Source organism: Tachypleus tridentatus, chromosome 2, assembly GCF_004210375.1.
Source record: "Tachypleus tridentatus isolate NWPU-2018 chromosome 2, ASM421037v1, whole genome shotgun sequence".
Taxonomy (NCBI): Eukaryota; Metazoa; Arthropoda; class Merostomata; order Xiphosura; family Limulidae; genus Tachypleus; species Tachypleus tridentatus.
The window spans coordinates 46,477,581-46,505,015 of NC_134826.1; the positions used below are offsets into that span (position 1 = coordinate 46,477,581).

Here is a 27,435-nt window from a genome sequence, read left to right on the forward strand (position 1 = left end):
GAACATACAAATCACAAAAGAAAAGTGAAAACAAAATTGCTTTATGAAATTGTAGGAAGAACTTACCGGACTAAAAGTATTATTTAAGGAACAAGTCAACTTTAAAGAAAACCATACCTTTCACTAGGTATACTTAGCATCGTTGAGTAGCTATTGTACGTTACAAGATTGGTAATAGTATTGTTATTGTTACAATGTAATGGAAATTAACAAAAAAAAAATAGAATAAAAATAATTGTGCACTTTTATTCAAAACAAGCTATATTTTCTGAATCATTGCTTGCCATTAAAGAATTAGTTACAACAATGATTGTCAGTTTAAAAAAATTAAACCAAAATTTCATTTAAAAACAACAAAACCCAATATTACCATTTTAAAATTTTGAGACTTGTTTTTTGCTGCAAGACATTTTCTTAAAGCTTATCAAGTGTTTAAGAAGTAGCATTTAGAGATTAGACATTGAAGCAGATGAAAAATGGTAAACATCATTTTTTTTATAAATTGTTATGTTTCTGGTTTTTAAATACAATACTCTTTGATGCCACAAGACTGAACTTGAAGGTTTGAAGTAATTCTTCAATCACATAAGTGAAGAGCTGTTTTTCATTGTGTTCAAATTGACAGGAACTTATAAGATTACTTCTGACAGACTGGGATGCATATACAATTGTACAGAAATTGAATCTGTTTTTTTCCTCGTTGGGATGAAAACTATGAGAAACAAGTTGAAGAAACTTTAAAACTGAAGGTAAGTCTACTGCTTGTCTTTTATGTAAGGTAATTGATTAAAATAAGAACTTAGGTTTTCCTTTAAGTTGTTACCAAGCAGTTAAGTATTTGAGTGATATATTCACATGCATATAAGTATATAGAAAATGATGATACATAAAAAAATTACTTAAGTTTGTTTTGTAATTTTCTATTCCCTGAGTTCAGGGGAGAAATAAGATTTTAATGAGCCTAAAGACCAGTCACAACAGATGTCGACGTATGTTATTACAACTCCTACTAAGTGTCCATAAGCGACGTGCGTACGTCTTATCATCCTTGACAGAAGACCTTAAATCTTTGACAAGATCAGCCATCACACATGTGGGAAAAGGTCTGAAGTTAATCAGAAGAAATCTTCCTCATACAGCTATTGAACAGGTAAACTTGTGAGAAAAATATATGTTCAAGATAATTTACTAAGAGTTGTGATGCTTAGTAAGCTGTCATCTATTATGAAGTATGCATACCTGTCGTAACTATTATTATAACCACCTAATTCAGTATACCTTCAAGTATTTGAGTTCCAGGTAATTTATTATAAGAAAACAAGGAAATTAATCAGGAATTTGCCACAAATTGATCACCTTTGAAATTGTTATCGAGTTATTTATACTTCATCATTTTAATTTTTTTTGTCACAGAATTTAAAAGACAAAAGAAAATTTACAGGTCTTGTTCAAACTGATCACCTGTGTCATCTTGAGGAAAACATTTTAAAACATCCAAAGAGTGAAACAGTAGAAACCATTAAAAAGAAGTATTGGGATACTTTGACAATACACTATATGTGATTAAACCCCATATAAAATCTTTAGCATACTAATTACTTATCTGAAGAGAGTTGTATGATATTTTAATGTCAGCCGATACATTCATCAATGGTTTTAAACTGTTCCCATCTTTAGGTCGGCTTTAGATCAGTTTCTTCTTAGTGGTTGAACTAATTTTTAAATTTTTGTAAATTGTTTATATACCAAATTTTTGTATGTCAGTACTGCTAGTTACATGACCCTGTTGACACATATGGCATTTGAAACAAGTTAAATAAACCTGGAGAAAAATTTTTGTATAGATTTTATCAGTTTAGTGGTATGTACATAAACATTACGTGTAGATCTTGTCAGTTTGGTGGTGTGTACATGAACATTACGTGTAGATCTTGTCAGTTTGGTGGTGTGTACATGAACATTACGTGTAGATCTTGTCAGTTTGGTGGTGTGTACATGAACATTACGTGTAGATCTTGTCAGTTTGGTGGTGTGTACATGAACATTACGTGTAGATCTTGTCAGTTTGGTGGTGTGTACATGAACATTACGTGTAGATCTTGTCAGTTTGGTGGTGTGTACATGAACATTACGTGTAGATCTTGTCAGTTTGGTGGTGTGTACATGAACATTACGTGTAGATCTTGTCAGTTTGGTGGTGTGTACATGAACATTACGTGTAGATCTTGTCAGTTTGGTGGTGTGTACATGAACATTACGTGTAGATCTTGTCAGTTTGGTGGTGTGTACGTGAACATCACGTGTAGATCTTATCAGTTTGGTAGTATGTACATAAACATTACGTGTAGATCTTGTCAGTTTGGTGGTGTGTACATGAACATTACGTGTAGTTCTTGTCAGTTTGGTGGTGTGTACATGAACATTACGTGTAGTTCTTGTCAGTTTGGTGGTGTGTACATGAACATTACGTGTAGTTCTTGTCAGTTTGGTGGTGTGTACATGAACATTACGTGTAGTTCTTGTCAGTTTGGTGGTGTGTACATGAACATTACGTGTAGTTCTTGTCAGTTTGGTGGTGTGTACATGAACATTACGTGTAGATCTTGTCAGTTTGGTGGTGTGTACATGAACATTACGTGTAGATTAATTCGTTGGCTATGTAATTCCAGATCCAGTTCACTGCCAAGGAAGACTTGGCTGGTTCAAGTGATCCAGCTATTCAGATCCTTCTGGACCATCTGACACCAAACATATCAGAAGCTGAGTTTTTAGCTTTATTAAAAAATTTGGACCATCAAGAACTGGTTAATATTTCTATCATGTCCTGCCTTGATCCACTTGCTGAAATACCTTCCTCTTCTCAGGACAACTATGTGTAAATTTTGTTTTTATATTATAGAACATTTTATAGATTGCCATTTTAATAACATATCTCGAGTTTTAAAATCCTTGAAAATTGTATTTCTTTCCTTATTTCTGAAGTTTTCTGTAAGCTACAGTCTTTTATTTTTTAATTCTAGTACATACTTTGAGAGAGAAATAATAGAATTGGAAATGTGTACTTTGTGATGAATGTTTGGGTAAGTAAACAGGCCTTGCCTTTCTGTGATACAGTTATGTATTCGTTTGAACCTCACAGTAGTTGAAAATGTATAATTTTTCATTTAGTTGTGCCACAGGTGGTAAGATCAATATAAATGGTTCTGTACAGGTGCTATTACAGAATCATGTTGTCAAATATTTCTTTTGAGTGTTTCGTGTGTGCTTATTTTAAATTATTTGTTTGATATAGAATAATGGAACTTTAATTCTTTCATCTCTTACTTTGCATGGATTCTTGTTGATATTTGTGTTACTGTTGTAGCTTTACTTCATTTATTGGGAAGTTTGTCTTCGTACGGATCTGACTATGTAAACTACAAATCTGTTACGTACTCTTGGGATTCCATGTTTTTTGAAGCTTGTGGGTGCTGAACAAGAGTATTTAATTTACTCTGTAAGCTTGTTCCACTATTTTCTGTTTCTCCTTTTTCCATTCATCACAATTTCTTATAATAAATACTGTACCTAATCATATACAGCCTCGAATTGTTTTCTCAATTTACCTGTGTCTAGGTTTACTAACGATGGATGGAATTCTATAAATTTTAGGAACAGATGGTAAGTCAAGTGATAGATTGAGCTTCACCTAATTGTTTTCAGTTATTTACAGGGTTCCTGTCAGTGGTACTACTATTTCTGAAGTAGAAGGTCCTTTAAGGTCTTTATTTTTTTCATGGTTTTACTTTTAATCCTTACAACTTTGCTTGAAGTCAGTGTTGACTTTAGCCCTCTTCTGCTCCTGATGTAATTAAGTCTATTTTCAAGGTAAACTTTTCATGAAGTTAATTTGTGTTGGCTTAGTCCAAGTGTTTCCAACTTAAGTCTGCTTTCAAACCACTGTTTTTCTTAAATAAATGTTTGGTTGGCATAGTTCTCTTGTATTTAACTTTTTGATCCTGCTTTCTAATACATTTTGCCTTCATTATTTCTCCAGCAAGTTGTATCTTTTTAAGGATGGTCTTCAGTTGATGAAAGGTCTGCAATTAAACTCGGTACTGTTTAATTGTTTTAGGTGGCTTCTTTGGGTTCTCTTTACTTTACCTCAGCCCCCTTATCTACTTCTTTTTATTCAGGCCTTTTGACTATCCCTGTGCTTTTTGTTAATTTTCAGCTAATATTGGAGATTGCTTCAGTGTATTTTTATCCATGAGCACTGTTTATTTCAATTTTTATAGTGATATAATGTTGTTTTTCATAAAATTCACTTAGCATGGGTACTCTTAGCTTTTTTTTTAAAAACTTTTTTTGAAGATTCCAGATCATTTATGAGAAACAGGCAATATCCAAAAGGATTTTCTGTATTAAAATATCTCAATAAAGTTAGTTTACCTACCATGATATATCTACTTTTGTGTTTTTTTCAATATTTAGCTATCTACTATGCATAAAAGTACTGAAGTTAAGCTAATTTTTTTTTCTTAAAGTCATTCTTACACTATGATAGCCATTCAAAATGTTGGTTATTCCTTATTATCATTTGAAAAAAAATACTAACATATTGTTCTGAAAGAATTAATTAAAAACAGCTCCCTTTGGTGTGGATTCCTGAACGTGGTGAGGGGACCTCCCAGGGAAGGTTCTGATCTTTCAGTTCACCTCCTCTGGGATCTAAACATCCACCCACGAGTTTGCCGTGCGTGGCGACCCGTGAAGGGGAGGAGAGGATCCTGGTGGTTGAAGGGTCCAACCCTAACACACCACTTTGGCCTTGAATTCCTGTAGACGGGCAGCCTTTGGGTGGCCCCCCCCTTGGGTCAATCAGCTGGTCCACTTGGGCTAGAGTCAACCAAGTACCAGTGTTGGAAGTTCTCAACGGGTGTTGTGGACATTGTGCCTGATGCTGATGTTTGGGTACAGTGCTCACGAAACCCTGGCGTTGCTGCATTGTCCTTGCATGACATTGTAGTGCGTCCCCTCGTAGGGCTCCATGGTGGGTGGGGTCAGTGGGTACCGAAATTTTTTCTTTTTCCTATGGATCCTCCTTCAAAAAAATTTAAATAAAATAGTGAAAAAGCAGTCAAAAGGTAAGTGACCACGTCTTGAAGACTCTGAGCAGCAATCTTCAACATCTGTAACACACGTACCTCATTTTCTTATATTACATTCTCTTTCAGAAAAACCTTTAGGGCAATTGTCCCCCTTTTTTATTCAGAAGGGACTAGAAGGTCTTTACTTCCATAGTCAGTAAAGAAGCTTCAATCTGGAGACATATTAGTTGAAACATCCATAACCCACCACAGTGAACTCCTCTTGAATTCAACGGCAATTGGGGATATACCTATTGAGGTTACTTCTCATGCTGCCCTGAATTCATCATGAGGAGTTATTGTTGAGAGGGATTTGAAGAATGTCCCCGAGTCAGAGATTCTCGCTGGTCTCTCCACTCAAGGAGTTTCTGCAGTAAGGCGCATCTCCACTCGCAAAGATGGAGTTACACTGCCAACAAATACCCTCGTTTTTGACATTTACATCATCACGTGCACCTGCCACCATCAAGGCAGGGTACAGCCACACATTCCAAACCCTCTCCGATGTTTCCAATTTTGTAGGTTCGGCCACTCAAAGACATCATGTTGTGGTTCCCTGAAATATGCTTGTTGCTGTGGCAAGGACCACGATACATATGAATGTGATATGGACCCACATTGCGTCAACTGCAATGGTTCTCACCCTTCCTACTTTCGTTCTTGCCCAAAATGGTTGGATGAAAAAGAGGTGCAGCGTTTGAAAATGACTCATAACATTAGTTATCCTGAGGCTCGGAAATTGCTGCCCGCCACTCCATCTCGGACATATGCTGCTGCACTTCATTCCACAACTACAGTGGGGTGCAGAATGATCTCTCTGTGCCTCCAAGAGAATCGTTTTCAAAACAAATGAAAAGCCTTTTGATCTCCATGGTTAAAAGGTTGATGAATCGACTTCCACACCAATCTCTGTTCCTCCCATGCATTCCAACAAACCTCAAGATCCACATCCTTCAATTTCAAATACAGGCATTTCTTCTGATACATCTTTTTTCTCCCACCCCAAGAGGCAAAACAATCATTCGTTCGTGTCCTCAGTCACTGGAATCCTCTCCAATAACAAAGACCTGCCCAATCAACCCAGGACAGCATCCATGGAGGTTGATAGACCTTCTCCGACTAAGGACAGTAAGGAAAAAAGACGTGGTCGTAAACAGAAGGGTTCTCCAGCCACTTCACCTACCCGTCATTTAAAATGGCCACCTTGATACAATGGAACTGTCGAGGTTTACGTTCTAATCTGGATGATATCAAAACACTAATTGCTTCCTACCATCCTGTATGTCTTTCCTTACAAGAAACATTTCTAAAACCTGCTGATACAGTCATCATTCAGCAGTTTTCTCTGTACAGAAATCACAGGCTGTGTGATGGACGAGTACATGGAGGGGTGGCACTATTGGTTGATCAGCATGTACCCACCCTGTTTTTGTCACTCAACACACCCTTGGAGGCCGTAGCCATCTGTGTTTCCTTGGGTCATACCATCACTGTTTGTTCTCTCTACCTGTCCCCTGGAGAGACATATGATCAATCAGACCTTGATGCTCTCATTGAACAGTTGCCGTCTCCCTTTCTACTCCTGGGGGACTTTAATGGACATCATCCCCTCTGGGGAAGTGCTGTTATTGATGGGAGGGGTCGCTTTGTAGAGCGTATGCTCTCTGATCACAATCTTTCTCTTTTCAATACTGGTTCTTCCATTTATTTTCACACAGCTAGTCAATCCTTTATTGCTATTGATCTCTGTTTGCTCCCCTTCATTATTCTCCCATTTTTCATGGAGTGTTGACAATTATTCACCAGGCAGTGATCATTTTCCTATATTTTGAGAGAGACTGGCTGTGGTCGATGCCACCCTACCCAACGTGCCTCGGTGGAAGCTGGATCAGGCAGACTGGTCCACTTTCACTGCTCTTGCAGAACTTGATCCTGCCATCGTGAATCAGCCATCAATAGACGACTGTGTGGCAGCAGTAACTGGCTGTATTATACAAGCAGCTGCTCAGTGTATTCCTAAACCCTCAACACGTTTTCCAAGATATCCTCGTCCGTGGTGGAATCCTGCTTGCCACTTAGCATGGAAGGCTCAAAAACGGGCCTGGGATACTTTTGGTAGATATCCCACACTTTCGAACCGCATCGCTTTCCAACGGGCCTGTGCACATGCAAGATTGGTAAGACGTTAAAGCCCAAAGGAATCTTGGATTAAGTTCACAACTAGCATATCTTCTACCACCAGTTCCAAGGTCATGTGGGACAGGATTCGAAAGGTCAGTGGGCACTACAATTTTGTCCCCCTCTCGATCTTACTCTCTGATGGTCAGGAGGTGGCTGATGTATGGAGCATCACTAATACTCTAGGTGAAAGCTTTTGCCAGGTATCTAGCACTTCTGCTTGTTCCTCCACCTTCTTGGCCATCAAGACTCGGGCAGAGCATTCACCTCTTTCCTTTCGAACTGGCTGTCTCTTTGACTATAATTGTCCTTTTACACTGGTGGAACTGAAAATGGCCCTTCATCGGTCTGGCAGTACATCTGTTGGACCTGATGATGTACACTATGACATGCTGCACCATCTATCTCCTGCTTCTCTTGATGTCCTTCTAATTGTCTTTAACTGGATCTAGCAGGAGAATGTTTTTCCTGATGCCTGGCGCCAGGCTGTTATTTTACTTTTCTCTAAGCCAGGAAAGATTCCTTCAAACAACCGTCCAATTGCTTTGACGAGCTGTCTCTGTAAGACCTTAGAAAGGATGGTTAATGCTCATCTTGTTTGGTTCCTCGAATCAAACAACCATCTCTCGCCCACCCAGTGTGGGTTCCGATGACAGCACTCCACCACAGACCACCTAATTCGACTCGAAACATCAATCAGAGAAGCCTTTCTCAAATGCCAACATCTTGTATCAATATTCTTTGACATTGAGAAGGCTTATGACACAACATGGATGTATGGCATTTTGTGAGACCTCCATGTATATTGGTTACGTTTACCCATTTTTATTAAAGAAATTTTTAATGGACAGGAAATTACAAGTTCGTGTCGGTTCGACACTTTCCCGTTCTTTTGTACAGGAACTTGGAGTCCCTCAGGGCTGTGTTTTGAGTGTCACACTTTTCAGTATAAAGATAAATGCCATCACTGAACAACTCCTTCTCACTATTGTGAATGGGCTGTATGTCGACGACTTTCACATCTCATGTCAGTCGTCGAACATGAGATATATTGAGTGGCAACTACAAACTGCCCTCAATCGTGTACTGAAGTGGACTATGGCGAACGGCTTTAATTTCTCTCTCTCTAAAACCGTTTGCATGCACTTTTGCCGCCAACGGGGTATTCACCCTGATCCTGAACTTCATATCGGTGAAGTTTCGCTGCCAGTGGTCCCTGAGACCAAGTTCTTGGGGCTTATCTTTGATCATAAGCTGACATTTATACCACACTTAAAGCAGCTACTGGTCAAATGCACAAGAGCTCTAAACATTCTCCGTGTTCTCTCTACTACCAGTTGGGGAGCAGATCGATGTTCTATGTTAAAGGTATATCGTGCTCTTATTCAATCAAAACTCGACTATTGATCAATGGTTTATGGCTCCGCCAGACCCTCGGCCTTAAAGATGCTAGACCCCATTCATCACCAAGGACTTTGACTCTGCACTGGGGCTTTCCGCACCTCTCCAGTTCAAAGCTTATACGTTGAATCTCATGAACCTTCTCTGCACCTTCGCCGTTTGCAACTATCTTTACTATATTCTTCGAAACTTCGTTCCTTACTAAAGCATCCCACCTGGGGATGTGTTTTCCTTCCTCAGTGGGCTGTACTTTTTCAGAACAGACGATCTGCCATTGCTCTGTTTGGCCTTCGCATCCAGGCACAATTGGATGACTTGGGTCTGTCCTTGGATAACATTGCAGATTCCACAGGTCAACCCAACCCACCATGGCTTATTACAGCCCCCAAATGTGACCTTTCTTTCAGTCATCTGAAAAAGGCAGATACTCCAGATTGGAAGTACCGTCATTTATTTATTGAACATCTTTCAAACAATCATTCCGTAATTCAGTGGGCTCTGCTATGGTTTGCTGCGGTTCGGTGGTTGTGTGCAGAATCCCCTCTACAGCTTCTGTGTTCACTGCTGAACTGTAAACCCTATCTCTTGCCCTGGATCATATTAAAGCTGAGCAGTACTCCAACTGCACTATTTATACTGACTCGCTTAGTTCTATACTGGCCCTGGAATCGCTACACGTTGGCTCACACCCTGTTCTCGCCGATATTCAAAACCGACTGGCCCATTTTTCATTAACATCTACTTCTATCCAGTTTTTCTGGATACCAGGCCATGTTGGTATTCGCTGGAACGAGCTTGCAGAGACGGCAGTTAAATCTATCTGCTCTGGCATTATCACCACTCTGCCTATTCCTTACATGGACTATGTTCTTGTATTCAAGGCTTTGCTCCGTGCCAGCTGGCAGTCCACTTGGAGTGAGCAATGCGAGAACAAGCTTTTTCAAATAAAACCCTATATTGGGCTTTGGCCATCTAGCTTCCGTAAGGTTCGGAAGGAGGAAGTTGTTCTAACTAGACTATCACAGTTTTTTAACTCATCATTTTCTTTTATCTGGAACTGATGCATCAATGTGTAGTTTGTGTAACACTCAAATCACTATCAGCCACATTTTACTTTCTTGCCATCGTTACAATTTTCAACGACGGCAATATTTTAAACATGTTTTTTCCCAGGGTTTATCTGTAATATTGGACAGAGTTATTGGTGATGGTGACACTGTCCACCTTGATAAAGTTTTTAGTTTTTTAATCTCATTTAAGTGTTGGATATTTATTCATTACACCTTTTTAATTGTGGTTCCCTTTTCACAGTTTCATTTTCTTTTGTTCAATTTGACATTGAAAAATGGCCAGAACATTAAATAACTCGACACCAGGACTGGAAAGGCCAACTTTAGGTGAATAACGCTGCTCTTTGAACTATCCGTTTGATCTACCCGTTAGTCGTCCTGGCGAGTTGTTATTCCAATTTTGCTGCATGTCTTTTAAACTTTTATTACTTTACCCTTTGGTACTGGCCATAATGCCACATAACCCGGATCCAGGACTGGAAAGACCAACTTCAGGTGACTGACAGTGGTTTTGTACTTGTCTGTTAGTTTTCCTTGCAGGTTATGATCATTACCATTCTGCTACAGAAGTTTTTTACAACTTTATAGATTGGACGTCAACATCGGTTTTATGCAATTTTCTGTTTTTAATTGCTGTTTTGTTTTTACCTTCGTTTACTTTTACAAATTTTACTACATTTACTTTACTTTTACCTTTTTACTGGACATTTGGCTACTCATTGTTACAATTTTGATATGTATCTTTTAAAACTTCTATTATTTTACATTTTAATAATGGCTGCTATGACACATAACCCGGAACCAGGACTGGAAAGGCCAACTTCAGGTGACTGACAGTGGTTCTTGTACTTCCCTGTTAGTCTTCCTGGTGGGTTATGATCATTACCATTTTGCTAGAGTAAGTACTTTACAACTTCTCTTACTCTGCTTTCTCTCTTAATATTGTAGACTAGGTGTCAACATTGGTTTTATGCTTTTTCTGTTTTTCAATGATGTTTTGTTTTACCTTCATTTCCTTTTCTGTATTTTACTACATTTAATTTATTTTTACATTTTTATCGAATGTTTGGCACCTAATGGATAGCCTAACCTAGCCTAACCTTTGTGCCATAAAACACTAAATCAATCAATCATTAAAAACAGCCAAAATATGAGATTTAAAGAGAGATAGAACATAAAACATCATTGAATTAAAACATATGATACAATACAATAAATATACTAAAATAATATGGCTCTGAAGATTAAAAATATTAATATTTTAATAATATTAATATTTATATAAATTCTGTCATTTTATTTAGTAATGTTTTTAATTTTTTTAATAAGGATAGTTTTCTTAATTTCATGTGTGCTTGTTTTTTGTTTGTATTACATAAATACCTAAAGTGATTATGTGTTTGTAATTTGGCATCTAATATTTGCACAGTTTCACCAATATAAAGTTTGACAGGCTAAATTTGCTGTTTTATATGTTTCTCTTTTTTTTAAATCACCATGTTTACTAGTTTTGACAGAAACGTTTTTTGGTTTGGTTTGTTTGTTTTGAATTTTGTGTAAAGCTACATGAAGGCTATCTGTGCTAGCTGTCCCTAATTTTGTTGTGTGAGATTACAGGGGAATGCAGCTAGTCATCACCACCCACTGACAACTCTTGGGCTACTATTTTACCAACAAATAGTGGGATTGACTGCCACTATGGTTGTTGCATACACCACACTTGTTTTTCTAACTGTATGAATCTTGAATAGTGAAAGAGTTTTGGTTGCATACATAGATACTTACATATATGCTATGTCCATTATAGTAAGATAAATAACAAATTAAAGGTGTTCAAAAACACACCACAAATCAACTTATCAGAATCAAAAGATCTAGTAATTTGTCATTAATCTCTGACATTGTAAGAACAGAAACTGTTTTTTCGTAAAAGCCAAAGTGATTTATTATAACATGAACCATTAAAAAAGATATCAAGATAGGCCTATAATTAGATGGAGTAAATAGATAACCTGATTTAAATACAGGAATAACTTCAGCTATCTTCAAATACCTGGGTACTGTTGCATTACTGAGAAATTGTTGTAACTTGTGCAGACAGTAGGCTAGAACATGACCGGGTATTTTGTTAATCTCAAAGGAATATAAGTTAAGGACCCATGGTTGTATGAATATTCAAGTATTAATAAAAGTAAGTATTCTATTAACAGTAACAGGATTTAAGAAAAATTAATTTTAAATAAAATTATAAAGAAAACTTTCAAATTCATTAGTTGAGCTTCTAGTGATATTTCTTTCAATAACTCTACTGTTATAAGCCTGATGGTTTTTACTTTTTATTAGATTCTCATTATAGTGTTTTTCATTTAGGATTTGTTTAACGTGATACAATTTATTTAAGTGATTTTGTAAATCTGATTTTTAATGTCATTTCCATTTAAGAGTGTGTTTGATACATTTTGTCTTGTTTGATAGTTTAATAAAGCTGAAGTTATCCATGGTTTAGTTTAATATCTACTTTCTTTCCTTCATTTATACTGTTTGTTATTATATTAAGTGAACAAAGTGCTTCCAGTTAGATCTTTTTAGCATCTTACATAAAGTTTCTCATATTCATTGTGTTAATTTACTTCTGGTCAGTGATGATTGCATTAAAAATTATTCTAGCTGCAGTGTAATTAATATAAATGAGTACAGAATTTTTGCAATCCATACAATGTACACAGCATGATCTCATTTATCTGCCAGAGGTGGACTGTACCCTGTACGTCAAATTAGCAGTCAATGAGCTAAGCAAATCACTATTTATTTGCTACATGTATAAACTGTTTTTAAAAACTAAGTTTCAGAAATATATTTCATAATAGTTATTCACATTGTTTCACAGAATGATCTGGGAGATGGTAGATGATTTCAGTTGCTATTGTTTAAATTTTTTTGTACATTTTCAAGCTCATCTTGTATATCTTCACATTGAAATTGATTACTAAATGTCTTGTGTAATTTGGAACACTGAACGCTTTTAAGAGTAAAAAAACTTCAGTGGTGTTAGGAATTAGTTTGTGAAAAGTAAGTTATTTTAGGAAAACGTGGAAGTTCATATGACAGTTATTCAGTTGTTTTAAGGTTTTTGGTAAGACTGTGTAAAGATGTTGAGATGTTAAGTGACTAACAAGGGTAATGTGTGTTTCATGTTTGATCGAGTAATCTCAACGTTGCAGGCTTATTTGAGATTCTTTGTGAACTTACATTATGTTAAAACTGTGTCATGCCACATTCTATCTTGCCCTCCTCTTATGAATAAAATACTTCACCCCTTCTGTTTGGATTCTTTTGTTTTTCTCTGTATGTTATTCTGGCTTGGAGAACGTGTGGAAATATGATACATTTTCATGAAATATATAAGTCCTAAAATAGGATTATAATAGATTCTTTGGGATAAAAATACCTCAACTGTTTCTTTTGTACTCAGAAAGGGAATATTTATTTCAATTTTACATTTATTTGCTTTATATTTTAAAACCTCCATTTTAGAAATTTATACAGTTATAACAGGAGGAAAATAAAGATTTCAAAGTAATGAACAAAGCAGTCAGAATTTTCTTTTCAGGTCAGCATTAATTCTGTCAGTAAGAAGAGTATAGCATTTTTATACAAGTAACAGAAATAATATGTGTAAATGGTTTTCTTTCTTGATTTTACAATTGAGTTGGTAAATAAACCATTCACTAAGACAAGTAGAAGAGAGCTGCAGGGTGTTGTTTCAAAGACATTTTTCTCTACAAAACATTTGTTAGGCCAGCAGAGTCCCAACCACATTTGTTTGAAACTGAAGAAAATTGTGGTTTGTCTGATCGTACAGAACCAGCAACACTTAGTGATTTTGATGATAACCAGTTGGAAGTCCAAGAGATGCCACATCAATTTGAGGATGTGGAAGACCCTGTGGAAATTGTAGAAGATTCCACTTCAGAAGATGAGGTAATGGCATTTGACCATTAATGCAATAGTTTTTCTAGTTTAGTTTTATGTTTACTGGTTTTCATATTGGTTCAACTATTAAAGTTCAAAGTGCATATCAAATTATGGTTTGGAAGTTTTGGATTTTTTTCTGTGTTCTTTATTGTTTTACAGACCAGCATCTCTCAGGAGGATGATTCTATTTCAATAGTTCCTGATATTGAAAGCCACCTTTGTGTGCATGAGACAACTATGAAGCCATGTGCAGTCAAAGTCCACTATGAAGGAGTAAGTATTGAGTCCTAGATGTGACTTATTAGCTGTAACAAGAAGTAAATAAAGGATTAAAAACTGTCTGTGCTCTTGGACTTTTTTATTACAGCAAACTTATGGTAAAGTCCTTTGTGGCATTTCTTCCCTTTTCCCCTGGGGGAAATACTTCGTACATTCATCTTTCATATTCAGGTGTTTTTAAGATATCTGGAAACTTCAACACATGTTAAACCACAAAGAGTTCTTTAAACATATTAAAACCTGTACCATTTAAGTAAAGGGAAAAATTATAGGTAGTAAAAAAGAAAATCTTACAATTTGTTTACAGAGTTAGTTATACTTGGCACTTATAGAAAATTATTCCTCAAAGTTTGTGGAATTAAGTTTTTTATTTTGGGTTAAATGTTTATTCTAAAGAAGGCCAGTTGTGTTCTGGTGGTTAGCATGCCAAACTGTGAATATTAGGATCTATGTTTTACAGTCTTTAACCACAAAACTATGCTTTCACACCTTCAGGTTATGGTTGCATTATCAGAGTGATGGATACGTTCCACTCTTTCATTAGAGTAACCCAAGATTTAGCAGTGGATATTGACTAGCTGTCTTCACTCTAGTCTGTTTCTTCAATATTAAGGTTGACTGTGCCTAATTAGTCCTGTATGTGCAAAATTGTCAAACCAAAATAACAGTAAAGTACATCCCAGAGTGTATGAATACAAACCAAGTATTATAGTTTTAATATTACTGGAAACCAACTTTGTGCAGCAGGCTGTTATAACTGTGCTGCTAAAGAAAATTAGGTTTTATGAAATTCTGGAATTTCAGGTGGAAAATAATAATCAGAAGACTTCATTACATTAATAGTTGGAGTACAATGTTAGAAATCATTGTAAAATGTCAACCTATATTTATACTAGAAGTTAATCTGTTAGTTAACATAATGTAAATATGATTTATATTTGTGGGCTACAAGAAGTCTGCATTCTTTTGAGGTAAAATAAACTAATATTGTTGCACAGTATTAAAAAGATTGTTTTCCATCTCTTCACACATGATAACTCTTCAAAATGTATTGTTATATTAACAAAAGATTGTGTATTTCATCACACAAGATGTTTAGGAAACCAGGATTTTGAGTAATGGATGATGATGTGTGTTTATATGACTGATGTTTTTACACAAGTTACCTTTTTACGATGTGTATTTTTGTGTGGTAAGATGCTGTTCATAATAATGCTCTGATTAAAAACAGATGCAAATTTGTTTTTCTTTTTTCAAGAGTGGTATTTCTAATTACTTTTTACAATGTGTATTTTTGTGTGGTAAGATGCTGTTCATAATAATGCTCTGATTAAAAACAGATGCAAATTTGTTTTTTCCTTTTTCAAGAGTGGTATTTCTAATTACTTTTTACAATGTGTATTTTTGTGTGGTAAGATGCTGTTCATAATAATGCTCTGATTAAAAACAGATGCAAATTTGTTTTTCTTTTTTCAAGAGTGGTATTTCTAATTACTTTTTACAATGTGTATTTTTGTGTGGTAAGATGCTGTTCATAATAATGCTCTGATTAAAAACAGATGCAAATTTGTTTTTCTTTTTTCAAGAGTGGTATTTCTAATTACTCGTAAAATAGTACAAAAATTGTGCATTCTTAAAAATTGATAAATACACTTGTATTTTAAGCACCTTAATATATTATACTCTATAGTTTTTCTTGTTTGTATGAAGTTAATCACAAAGCTACACAATGGGCTATCTGTGCTCTGCCCACCACTGGTATCAAAACCCAGTTTCTAGCATTGTAAGTCTGCAGGGGCTCTGTGCCTCTGGGGGCTATACTGAATAGACTGACTTTTATTGTACAGAACCTAATGTAGTTTATATTTGATAAATTCTTAGAACTTTCAAGCTTCAGTACAGAAGAATGTGTGACAATACATCAACCACACTATATCAAATATTGGACAAGACCGTTCACTTAGTATAGGACTGCTTTGATAGGCTGAAATATCATAGACACTGTAATAGAGATGCTTTTGATATTATCAATGTTATGTGTAGTTGGTAAGTACCACTGTCATTCTGCATACCAGCGTTAAACAACATGTGAAATCTGTACCACCTATGGGAAGTAAGTCTTAAGACAATAAAATAAGAGATGTTATTTTTATCTAAGAGAGGAGTCTACTTCAAGATCTGCTATTATTTCTTGTCTGGAATAACCAAACTTACTTTTCTTTTTCCAAAAGACCTTAGAAAATGCTGGTGTGAAGTACAAGTTGTACCAGTGAAGTTTCAAGAAACCTCAAGATATTTCTGCATAATTGAGTAAGAAGCAAAGGAAATTTGAAAAGTGTCTGAATATTTGTAAGAAAATAGTACAATATGTTGAAAGGAAATGTGGACTTTAACTGTTTTTTAATCATTACAAAAAAGCTATAGTTCATCTTTTGAATTACATCAGTTTCTGTTTATTCATAAATCATGATATGATGCAGGTCATATTATGATGATAAATAAAGCTCACTTTAGAATTTGTACTAGAATTCTTAAGTTATATTTCAAGTTTTTTTATACGACGAACACACTGCATACCAAAAGTGGAAGGCCAGGTAAATAAAAGGTTCTAATGTTACTAACAGTAGCATTCCTTTTGTCAAAGTGTTTTTGGTCTATTTTGACATATGTACATAAATTAAAGATGTGTGATGACCAAATTTTTAGGAAAACCTAAAATTTTTATGTTACTGTTAATAACGAATTTGAACAAAATTTGAATTATTCCATGAATGTTCTGACCTACTTGCCATTGGTAACATGTCTCAAAGACCACATAAATAAATCTGTAACAGAAGCTGTGTAGTTTGTAGTTTTTTGTGGCAAAGCTTACTTCTTTTTTTTTCTTGGAGAATTTCTTTCATTAACAAAATATTTGTTAATTCAGTTGTGCATAACTAAAAATATATATGTTTGAAATGTGTAACTAATATTTTTGCCATTATGTTAAAAGAAATTCATGAAATTAATGTTAATAGTTTACACTTAAAACAGTTATAACTACATCTAAGCAATACTGTTACATCATTTGCCACAGTACAAAGTGTGCTTGGAAAGTGAGAAAAAAACTGCTGGAGTTGTAGTGTTTTTATTTGCAGTTTGTTTATAAAGAAAAAGAGTAAGATGTAATCTGATATACACAGACACACAGACTTTTTTCCCTTTAATACAGAAATATCTTAATTTTCAAAATTTGTAAGTTATTACAAACATAGTAACAAGTTTGTTTAAAAAAGATTGAAACATGTTATTTACCAGATGACTTTATTTTAATTACTAGTTTATTATAAATTTCTTTAAACTGACAAACAGAATTTTGAATCAGTAGATTTGAATCCACCTAGAAATGTGCTTCTGCTGTTAAAGTTGAAAGATGTATCACTTTCTTTAACATTGTTCTTTATTATTCACTGTCTCAACAGTTAGTTTCATACAGTTTTTAACATTGAAACATACACAGAATAATTTGAGTGCTTTTGTTTGCAGGTATAATGTTGAAAAGATAAACATCTACACATGTTGTGTTTGCATTCTATAATATCAGAAATTATTATAACTTGTTGACACAAGTTCCTATGTTTTCAAAGACAGTGCTCAACTATATGAATTTTTTAAGAGCAAAGTGGTAGGATTGGTTTTATTGAAATTAATATAACAAAATATCTTAAAATCAAGATGGTGAGGGAATATCCAATGTCAAGTATTTGTTTCTCTCTTTGGCAGATATTGCAAGAAAAATAAGTTTTTTGTTTTCTTTGTATTACTGTCTCATCTATTAATTATTTTTAGCTTAAGTAACATACCAGTTTAGGTGCTTTTGGAATTATCACTGTGTATTTATATTACTTTTTAAAGCATTTTATATTTTATAGGAAAAAAAACTAAAAAAAACAAACAAACTCTGATAACCTGTGAGGGACTGTCTCTTTATTAACTGTGATTAAATTATTTTGATTGTATTCAATCTAAGCTAGAAATAGATACACAAGTGGGCTCAGATTTATTCCTTTAACTGACTTGCAAGGAAGGAATTTTTTGCAGAGTTGATAATAAAGGTATTAATTTGACTTCAAAAGATTCGACCTCAGTTTGTCACCCTGTTAGTATCACTTTATTGTGTGTAGTTAAACATTGTTTTCTTTAAAAAAAAAGATCCAAAAATCCATATTGGGTATGGAGCATAAAAGCCAATCTTTATTTATCTATGTAAACACACATAAATAAGATCAAAATTTGGTACTCAGGTATTTTGAAAATTACCTGTTTTTAATTAGTAGATAGGATTGTTAGTAACTGAATATTTTACACTGACTGGTAAATGTAATACTTCTATTGCTTTTTAAAGCTTGAAACAACTTACCAACAGGTTTATAATTCTACACAGACAAAAAATGTTAACATCTATATATAATTCTCTGTCAATACATAATAACTAATCTTTCAACTTATTTAGTGTTGGGTACAGTTATTAAAAAGCAGGTTGATAGTAACATGCCTAGATGATCTGGAAGTTTCAGTAACTATTGATTTTAAAGTATTTGTAGTATGCAGAAAGAAATAAAGTTTTTCATATCAGTGTTAATAAAATGTTTCTTTTTTTATGTGTGTGTATTTCATATATTTTATTAACCATTAGCTTTCGCTTAATCTATTTGATACTATAATAGATTTTGTGAAATTTCTGATATAAATTGTGCCAAAAGCAGTACCATATCTGTTGTATCCCACCCAACCTGATGAACTCAGGTACTAGGTGAAAGGCCAGTTGGCACTGCATATAGCAGAGGTTGTACATATTCTTACAAAATTAAGAAAACTAAAGACTGTTGAACATTTCACAAATACATCATTTATTACTGTTATGGCTTTGCCCATAAAGGTATCATTAGGTATAGACTGTTAAACAGCTTAAAAATGAGCACAGGTACACTTAACCGATAAAAAATGGTTTGGAACTTTGACTTTGAGGAAAGGAACACAAGTTGATCTGGTTGGTGAGAACTCTCTGGATAAACCTTCTAAACATCTGTTCATTTCTAAGATTTTTTCAAAATCCTGTAAAATATTTCACCTTTTTTTCAAGATATGTCATCTATCCATAACGTGTGAAGCAAAACTTATTGTCAAGGATGACTTATATTATTGGTAAAGAATTACCTTTATTAGCCAAGGGTCCTGAAATCACTTTTTTACTTACTGGTTTTTCAAGGAATATATTTAGTATTAATAATGTCATGATATCACAACATCAGTTCATAATGGACATGTAATAGTTGTCTGTGATAGACTTTTGTGATTTGATCTTTGTACCTTAATGTAGTATGATGTTAATACTTATAGCAAGAAGCATAATAATTGAACACTAATATGTACAATTGTCATTTTTGGATAGCTCGGTGTCAGAGCATTAAACTTGTTAGACAATGTTCCAGATATCAGGGTCACTTTGTATTTATTGTTGTTTGATGTAAGATGACCATTAGTAATACTAGTGTTTCATTGGATCTCAAAATAAAAGATCACTGCAGTGTTCCACTGAATGAAGTATGTCTTTACAGGTAAATTAAAACCAGTGATTCAATTGAGGCCCTAGAAACTTCTGTCAATTAATAAATTTGTTATACTTACTAAATAAAGTTTTGCTGTTTTATCAGTAAGAATGTCTTTGAATTGACTCAGACAATATTTTCTTCAACAAATTTCTCTATACATCTTTTGTTGTATTGGATTTACCAGTTCGTAATTCTTGAAGTTGCAGATGGCCAAAACAAACTGTTGTATGGTTTTTACTGCTGAAGTCACAGACAGCCAAACAAACTGTTGTATGGTTTTTACTGCTGTTGTCACAGACAGCCAAACTATTGTACAGTATTATTGAGTGCTGTGGTATTATTGTTATTACTGCAGTTCCCAACAGTCAAACTGTCTATTTTAGGATGTTATTAACTTCCAGATGGCCAAGTTGCCTATTGTTTTGTAGTATTACTGTAGTTCCAGACCACCAAACTGGCTAATGTTTGATATTATTATTATATCCCTAGACATCCAAGCCGAGTGTTTCATAGTATTACTATAGTTTTCAACAGCCAAACGTATTATTGTTTGATATTACTTCATTTCCCAATAAAACAAATTACCTTTGCTTTTGTGATAGAGGGATTTGTCCCAAAACAAAGGCACCAGTTATCCAAGGTAATCTTAAATTGTATTCAGTTTTAAACAGTCATGCTCATATTTATTTTTTTTGTTTTTTTGTATTTTAAATTTTACGTGAAACAAATTGCCATGTTATCTGTAGTTACAATGCAGTGAAGAAGCTTGTCTTAAAAAAGTTTCATTTGAAGCTACCAATCACCAAATTGTCAACAAGAAATTAAACTCCATTAAAATATTAAATTTAAAATGAAATTACAGAACAGCAGTCATAATGACTTACGTGAGCAAATACCTACTTGTGTATAGGCAATTGCTACTGTAGCCATACACATTACAACTGACAAGGTGTGCAACTTTATTAATAGGACCAGTATATATGTAGTCTTAAGTTTACAACATGAAAGAAAATATGCATTTTTGTGTTTGTAAATGCCATGTGTTGTAAGTTAGAATATCTAACATCAGAGACTCATGAGTGGAATGGAAGGAGGTAAAAATCTTTTTGCTCATCCATATAAATTTTGAGGTTAAATATATATAATTTATGCAAATTTTATGTATTTTTACAAGAGTAATTAATTAATTGTTCTTTTATGAATTTAATGTAAAGGTACATAAGGGCTATCTGCGCTAGCCATCCCCAATTTAGCATTGTAAGACTAAAAGGAAGACAGCTAGTCGCAACAACCCACTGTTGACTCTTGGGTTATTATTTTGCTAACAAATAGTGGGATTGACTCTCACATTATAATGCCCCTACAGCTGAAAGGAGGATTTGAACCTGCAACCTTCAGATTATGAGTTGAGCACCCTAACTGTGCCAGGCCAATTAATTAATTAAATGAAAGTACATTATACATTTTGTTTTCTAAAGTAACACCATATTTTTTAACCTCCAATCTTTGTATATTTGTAATTATCTTCTTATGTGTTTCTGTCACAAATATAACACTTCTGATAATTTATGATTTGATATTACATCACAGTAAGACTTAATTATATTACCGGTTTAATACAGACTTCTAGTAAGTAATGTACATTTCAGTTATGTTTCACCTATCATATGCTGTTGACTGGTGATTTATATAAGTATACTATCATGTCCTACCAACTCAGACACTCTCCATCCAAAGAGCCATGCAATATAACCAATACTATTTAATAAACCATTAATAATATATAACAAAGCCCATTTACAAATGGTAAAATGATAACCATCACTCTTTACAATCAAATAATTAGTGAAAAATCTAGCAAATGAACCCAAAATGATTTCATAGTCATATGTACGTTATATTACTGAAATATAGCATTATATTTGTATTGTTAACAATTTAAAAACAAATCACTGTGGTTATACCCTTTTTCATATCAATGGTAGCTTACAAAATATATTTAGTTTAACAACCTTTTATTAATTATTGTACAATATATGACAGTTTAAATAATATATGTATATATACACATGGATACTACAATTATTAGTACTATTTTAAAATAAAACTTATTTTTGGAATTTAATAAATTGGTGCATACTTTTAGACTTGCCATTAAACAAAATGTTTGAACTTGAAATATAAAAAATTAACTTATATTCATAAAAAAAATTTATAACTAAAATGAAGTTACTGAACCACAAAATATACAATTTTACAGCAATTCAAAAGTTGGTGGTACAACTGAATAATTGAAAAAAATTTAACTTTTGACAAAATTTAAATAAAACTGAATAACCACTTTTTTCCTTAAATTGTAGTTACAAAAATGATCAGGCAGTCACAGTTACTTTTAACACCTGTTAAAAGTACTTGTATTTGGGTAAAGCTTTTTAAGTTTTAGTTGTTTTACAGGTTTTTCTTGGATGAACTTTTACATCATAATTTATCAAATAAGCATTTTAAAGTTGTTTTTTATATTGCCTTCCATTATAAAGAAAATATATTTTTATCTACAATATTTATCAAAGAGCAGAATACTTTCTAAAAATTCTTTTGTCAAAAGCAAAGCTGCTAATGCAAGGTACAAGGCAAACACAATATTAAACACTGTCAAAAGTCACTGGTTTAAAGATTTTAAAATAATACTGTTCTCAGTAGGAACAAACATACAAGTTGTATTATTTTGGATGAGTTGATAAAATGACACCAATTATTTTTACAAGCTTTCAAGTTTAAAGCAGTTTATCAAACAAGTCTCCATGTAGACAAACCAAAGAACAAACCTTGTTTACTTGATGGAAAGATAAAATTGGAATGTACACTTTGATATGTACATGTAATAACTAAATTATGATAATTTCATCATTTACTGAAATTATATAGTATCAGTTTCACACCACAGTAAAGTAATTTCTCAAAGTGTAAAGGTGGGTTTCTGAGATCTCTTCACATTGGGGACATTTATTTAATCCAAGCTTAAGGCATTACCTCTGTTTCAATATAATGTCTCCAGTTTCTGGATTAAATATACCTGGTAATTATAGTTTTCAGTAATTACATGTATTTGCTTACACTATATAGCAAATGTGTCAAACTAGATATGAGTTATCATTTTGATAGGGAAGAACAAATATTGTCAGGAAAAATATTATTTACGAGGTTTTATTACGATGACACTTTTCATGATTATAGTTTATGCACAGTTTCAATAACAATACCAAGTAATGGTTAAGAGTCAGTATAAGTGTTATAAGTACACTACCTATAATATGATAATGTCTCTTCTTAAAAAAAAAAAGATCCTATCTAATTTGTAATAGAGTATTCAATTGACAGTTAACAACAAAACTATAAATATAGAATTTATTTCTTATAATATTTTTAATCAAGCTACTAGTTTAGTAACAAACAATACAGTAATAGTAGTCATTTTTAACTTTCCAGTATATATTTTTCTAGCAATAACAAGTATTTCAATAAAACTATAGTGTCAAATAATCTACCACTGAGTTTTGTCATGTTAAACTGTCAGATTAGGTGCAATACAATGCAAAACTTACATTTTGGGAAACAAGTTATGATTAAATGACACACAATTTTAAATTATGAAGGAAAAAATTAAGTATATGACCCCCTCCCCCCATAAAAAGCTGTTCTCAGGTTTTTCTCATTCATAAAATACACATTTAGGGACTAATTAAGGTATGAAATTCTTTCTAATTGTATAGTGTTATTTGTAGGAAAAGATTTAGTCAACAACATGGAATATTTTATTTCCTTTCAAGGAAATAGGAAAATTATCAAATATGGTAAGACCACAAAGAAACATTTCACTTTGTAAGTGAAAATTTCAAGATTAAATAAAAAATTAAAATAATAAAATTAAAACTGAGATTCAAGAATAAAAGAAAAGTGAATATATAAACTAACAAGGAACACAAAAGATCAAAAGTTTGATGTGTAACTGAGAAGACAAAATACATAATTGATTTTTGTAGAAAACAGCAGTATACTCTTTATATAGCTTAGCTAATGACTTCCTGACACAGCACATAAATTTGAGGAATTTCTAAAATGTTGTGACTAGAGAAACGAGTATTTTATTTTAAAAAACAATAACAGACAGTCATTATGTAAACAAAGATATTTATGTAAATAATCTAAATCTTTACAGAAGGTGAAAATACATTTACTTTTTTAAAATAAAACAAATTTAAGCAAAAATAATTTCGAGATGTTATGTAAAAATCAAGAGATTTATGATGTAATAGTGAACTCTTAAACAAATAATTCATACATTTGTTACTTTTCTTTTAATAAAATTACAGTTAGCACCTACTATGGATGACTGACAAAAACATTACATGACTTTACTAGCTGAAAGTATGCGACAAAGTAATTGTTTAGACTATTATGAATTAATAACATTAGTTCTCTATGTTCCATAATCACTACTTTAATATTAGACAGTTCCTATGATTAACAAAGGTTGGTTGATGTTTGGTAACAATCACATATATTTTCAAACATATTCATACTATGGTATTTTAGTGAAACTAAAATTCATACATTATTTCTCATACATTAGTATTATGTAAATAATTTAATCTGGTATTCACTTCTCTTTCAAATTGGGATGAGTTATGTCATTAGCTCTTAAGAATTACCATTGCCTGTTGCAATACCTTACAACAGTGATCAATAGACATTCATGTCAATAATTACCTTACAACACTCACACCCTTCTTTTCTTAATTTCATATAAATGCTTTTTTTTTTAATGATATCCAAGATATTTTACTAAATGTTACAAAACAGGAACACTTTATGGAAGAAACTGGTATAACACAACAAAGATGACACTTTCACAAACGTAACTAAAGCAACTTCTGGGACTGAAATTGCTCCATAATAGGTATTTGTTACAAAGTATAGCATAAATATCTGAAGGGAGGAAACTGTATTAATCTTGTTTGCAGTTGATGGAAGGTATTTACAGTCACAGCTCTTGATAAAGCTAAGAGAAACATCTTGATTAACAGCTTAAACAACAAAATTAATATGTAAAAGTGAGAAGAAGCCTCCAATACTAAGATTTTGTGATAAATAGAAGCACCTTCTGTAATGAGAATTATCATTACAAAGAGATATGGTATTTTATTACAGCATGGTATCATCCATTAGTACTTTCTCAATTATAAGTACTCATGGCATAGAGTATGAATAAGAAATAAACAGAATCTAAATGTTTATGTCAATAATTTTAGAATTTGTATCTTAGGATGGCTAGTATGGATATTAACACTTTTACTAATAAAGCAGAGGACAACATTTCAACCTTCTTAGGTCATCTTCTGAAGATGTTCTCTGCTTTATTAGTAAAAGTGCTAATACCTATACCAACTGTCCTGAAATACATTTTTACTTCAAGTGGGTTTCTCTTCATCACGAATTCTATAATTTGTTTGTTACCATTTATGACAAACCAAACTATTAACTCACTTATGTTTAACTTGTTAAAAACAATCACATAGTCCACCTGGTTAGTTCAAGGTTGAAAAATGACCCCAGAAAATTTGTATGATTAATTTACAGATCTGATTACACTTAATTTCTCGGACTTTAAGATGAATACTTTTGTTATACGTACATACGTATTATTTGTGTGAATGATAAGTTTTACTGTAACATCTAGGTGTCAAATATTCCAAATAATTAACAGAGAGATAAGTAAACCTTCCCTTTACTTTTTACCAAATCAAGAATTAACCTTCTTAAGATTTTGATAGGTGCCTTGCCTTCACTATTCTTGTGAAATCTTAAAGCCTGACTAAAGTGTGATTTTGGGTTAGGGAAATGCTAGTAAGAGACCATGCAGCTTGTTTTTATACTTAAAAAAAACTGCCATAAACCACAGATTTTCAATGCTTAATTAGAATGCTTCAATTTACTTATATTTTGTATGTGATCCAATCTGTTTTACTTCTTATTTTTGACACAAATTTTAAGTTTTTTTGCTGCTTCGAACCCCATAATTCTATAAGTTTAAACATTTATTATTAATTTACTGTGCAAAAACAAACGTGTGACAAATTCTATCTGCATGCAAGTAACATGGTTGATCAATCCATTTTAATAGAAAGGGGGTTAACATGACAAGCTGAAACCCTAATATCACATGGTAACTCAGTTAAATTGATGGTGAATGAGGACAAGTTTTATTGTATGTATGAGGGCTGATTATAAGACAAAACATATACATATGCTGAAATAAAATAATCAACATACAAGAAGTCGGATATGAATTATGATGATACATGCAGACAACTGATTAATATGCTACACTGAAAATACAATGACCTTTGAAGAGGTGGCAACTCAAGAGGTAGAAAAGGTGGAAAGAAAGGTCTAAATACCAGAATTGTAATTGTTATTATAAAGAAAATAAGGAAGGTTTAAGATCCAACTGATGTGTGTGTCTGATTGCTTGTCATAGAAGAATGTTTGTGAAGATTCCACACTGACACTTACTGAACCTCATGAAAAGGTTACTTCAAAAATATAGTGCTACTCTGGATTCTGTGAACCATCATTACCTTGTCTCCATCTGTAGCAGCAGAACAGATTCCACATACTGAAACAATGAGCTCTGTAGCAGCAGGGACTACTCTGGAGAGTCAGTAACGTAACAACAAGCAGGTTAGAATTTTTAAAGTCTACGTAAATTAATGTCTTTTACATAGATTGACAAACACAAAGATTTGAGTATGATAACTTGTATACGATCAACACAGATCTGCTATCCAAGAACAGTGATATGCACAATATATATGAACAACACAAGTTTGGTTTATGGTGAAACTTATAAAGACTTCATACAAAAACTGTAGGAATGCGGATCACAGATAAAATCACTACAACTGTCAGATGACACATTTGGGAAAACTCGGACAACAAAGAACACGGAATTATGGTGACACCTATGAAGAAGGAACACAAATGTATTATAAGTAAACATATTATTTTGCTTACTATAAAAAGTCATGGACATGTGATTACACAAAGCAACATAAAACCTGGTACTACATAAAAGTTTGAACTATTTACAAGATATTTACCCATAAACAACTATAATTATTTATTTCACCTAAAGTTACATAGCAAAAGAAAATGTATGATGGTATACAAATTGTCAAGATTGCATATGGCCTAATCTGTTAGTACAATGCTAATTTAACTGCTAAAGTGTGAGAACTACTGAAAACAATTTGATTGTTCTTGAGGACTTTAAGACTTTATATGGTTTTAAAATAAGTTTAACTAAATAAAGCTTCATTCTTAACAGTGTCACATAATTGATTTTTTCTGTTTTTTTCCCTCAAAATGAAAAGTTTGAACTAAACTGCCAATATGTTTTGTAATAACAATAAAAAAAATAATTCCAAAATGTGCTGATATTAACATGGCACTTTTGAAATTCAACTATCTAAACATTCAAAAGTGAATCTAAGATTTCTATACAATATGGAATTGGGAAGATAACATTTTTGTTCACTGAATAGGTATTTGATTGGGGTCATTTAAGCAGCTCAAGACAGATAAATCTCACTATTAAAGATACCCAAGATTATTTTGTTACAAAGAATAAAATGATGGAAACATATTTAAAATGTCAAAATAAATACATAACAGATGAAACATTACACATTATAAAAGCAAAATGCATGATACAGTAAACAAATAAATCTACTATTTTTTGTTTTTTTTATA

At 33.0% G+C, this 27,435-nt stretch overlaps 2 protein-coding genes across 10 annotated transcripts in view; one reads left to right on the forward strand and one right to left on the reverse strand.

The window, feature by feature from the left end:
- Window positions 1-18,658, forward strand: LOC143242874 (uncharacterized). Its single transcript, XM_076486479.1, has 7 exons — window positions 1-127; window positions 626-749; window positions 938-1,150; window positions 2,670-2,875; window positions 13,576-13,759; window positions 13,913-14,026; window positions 16,264-18,658. Exons 3-7 carry the CDS (start codon window positions 956-958, stop codon window positions 16,303-16,305), a joined length of 741 nt encoding a protein of 246 aa, XP_076342594.1. The 5' UTR covers window positions 1-127; window positions 626-749; window positions 938-955; the 3' UTR covers window positions 16,306-18,658.
- A 2,714-nt stretch (window positions 18,659-21,372) lies between these two features.
- The window catches only part of LOC143242718 (ras GTPase-activating protein raskol-like), a 100,091-nt gene continuing 94,028 nt past the window's right edge, over window positions 21,373-27,435 (reverse strand). For all 9 annotated transcript variants that reach the window (XM_076486203.1, XM_076486196.1, XM_076486193.1 and 6 more), the window contains one exon: window positions 21,373-26,645. In XM_076486203.1, the coding sequence (XP_076342318.1) occupies window positions 26,634-26,645 (12 nt within the window). In that variant the 3' untranslated portion in view covers window positions 21,373-26,633. The remainder of the gene's footprint in view (window positions 26,646-27,435) is intronic.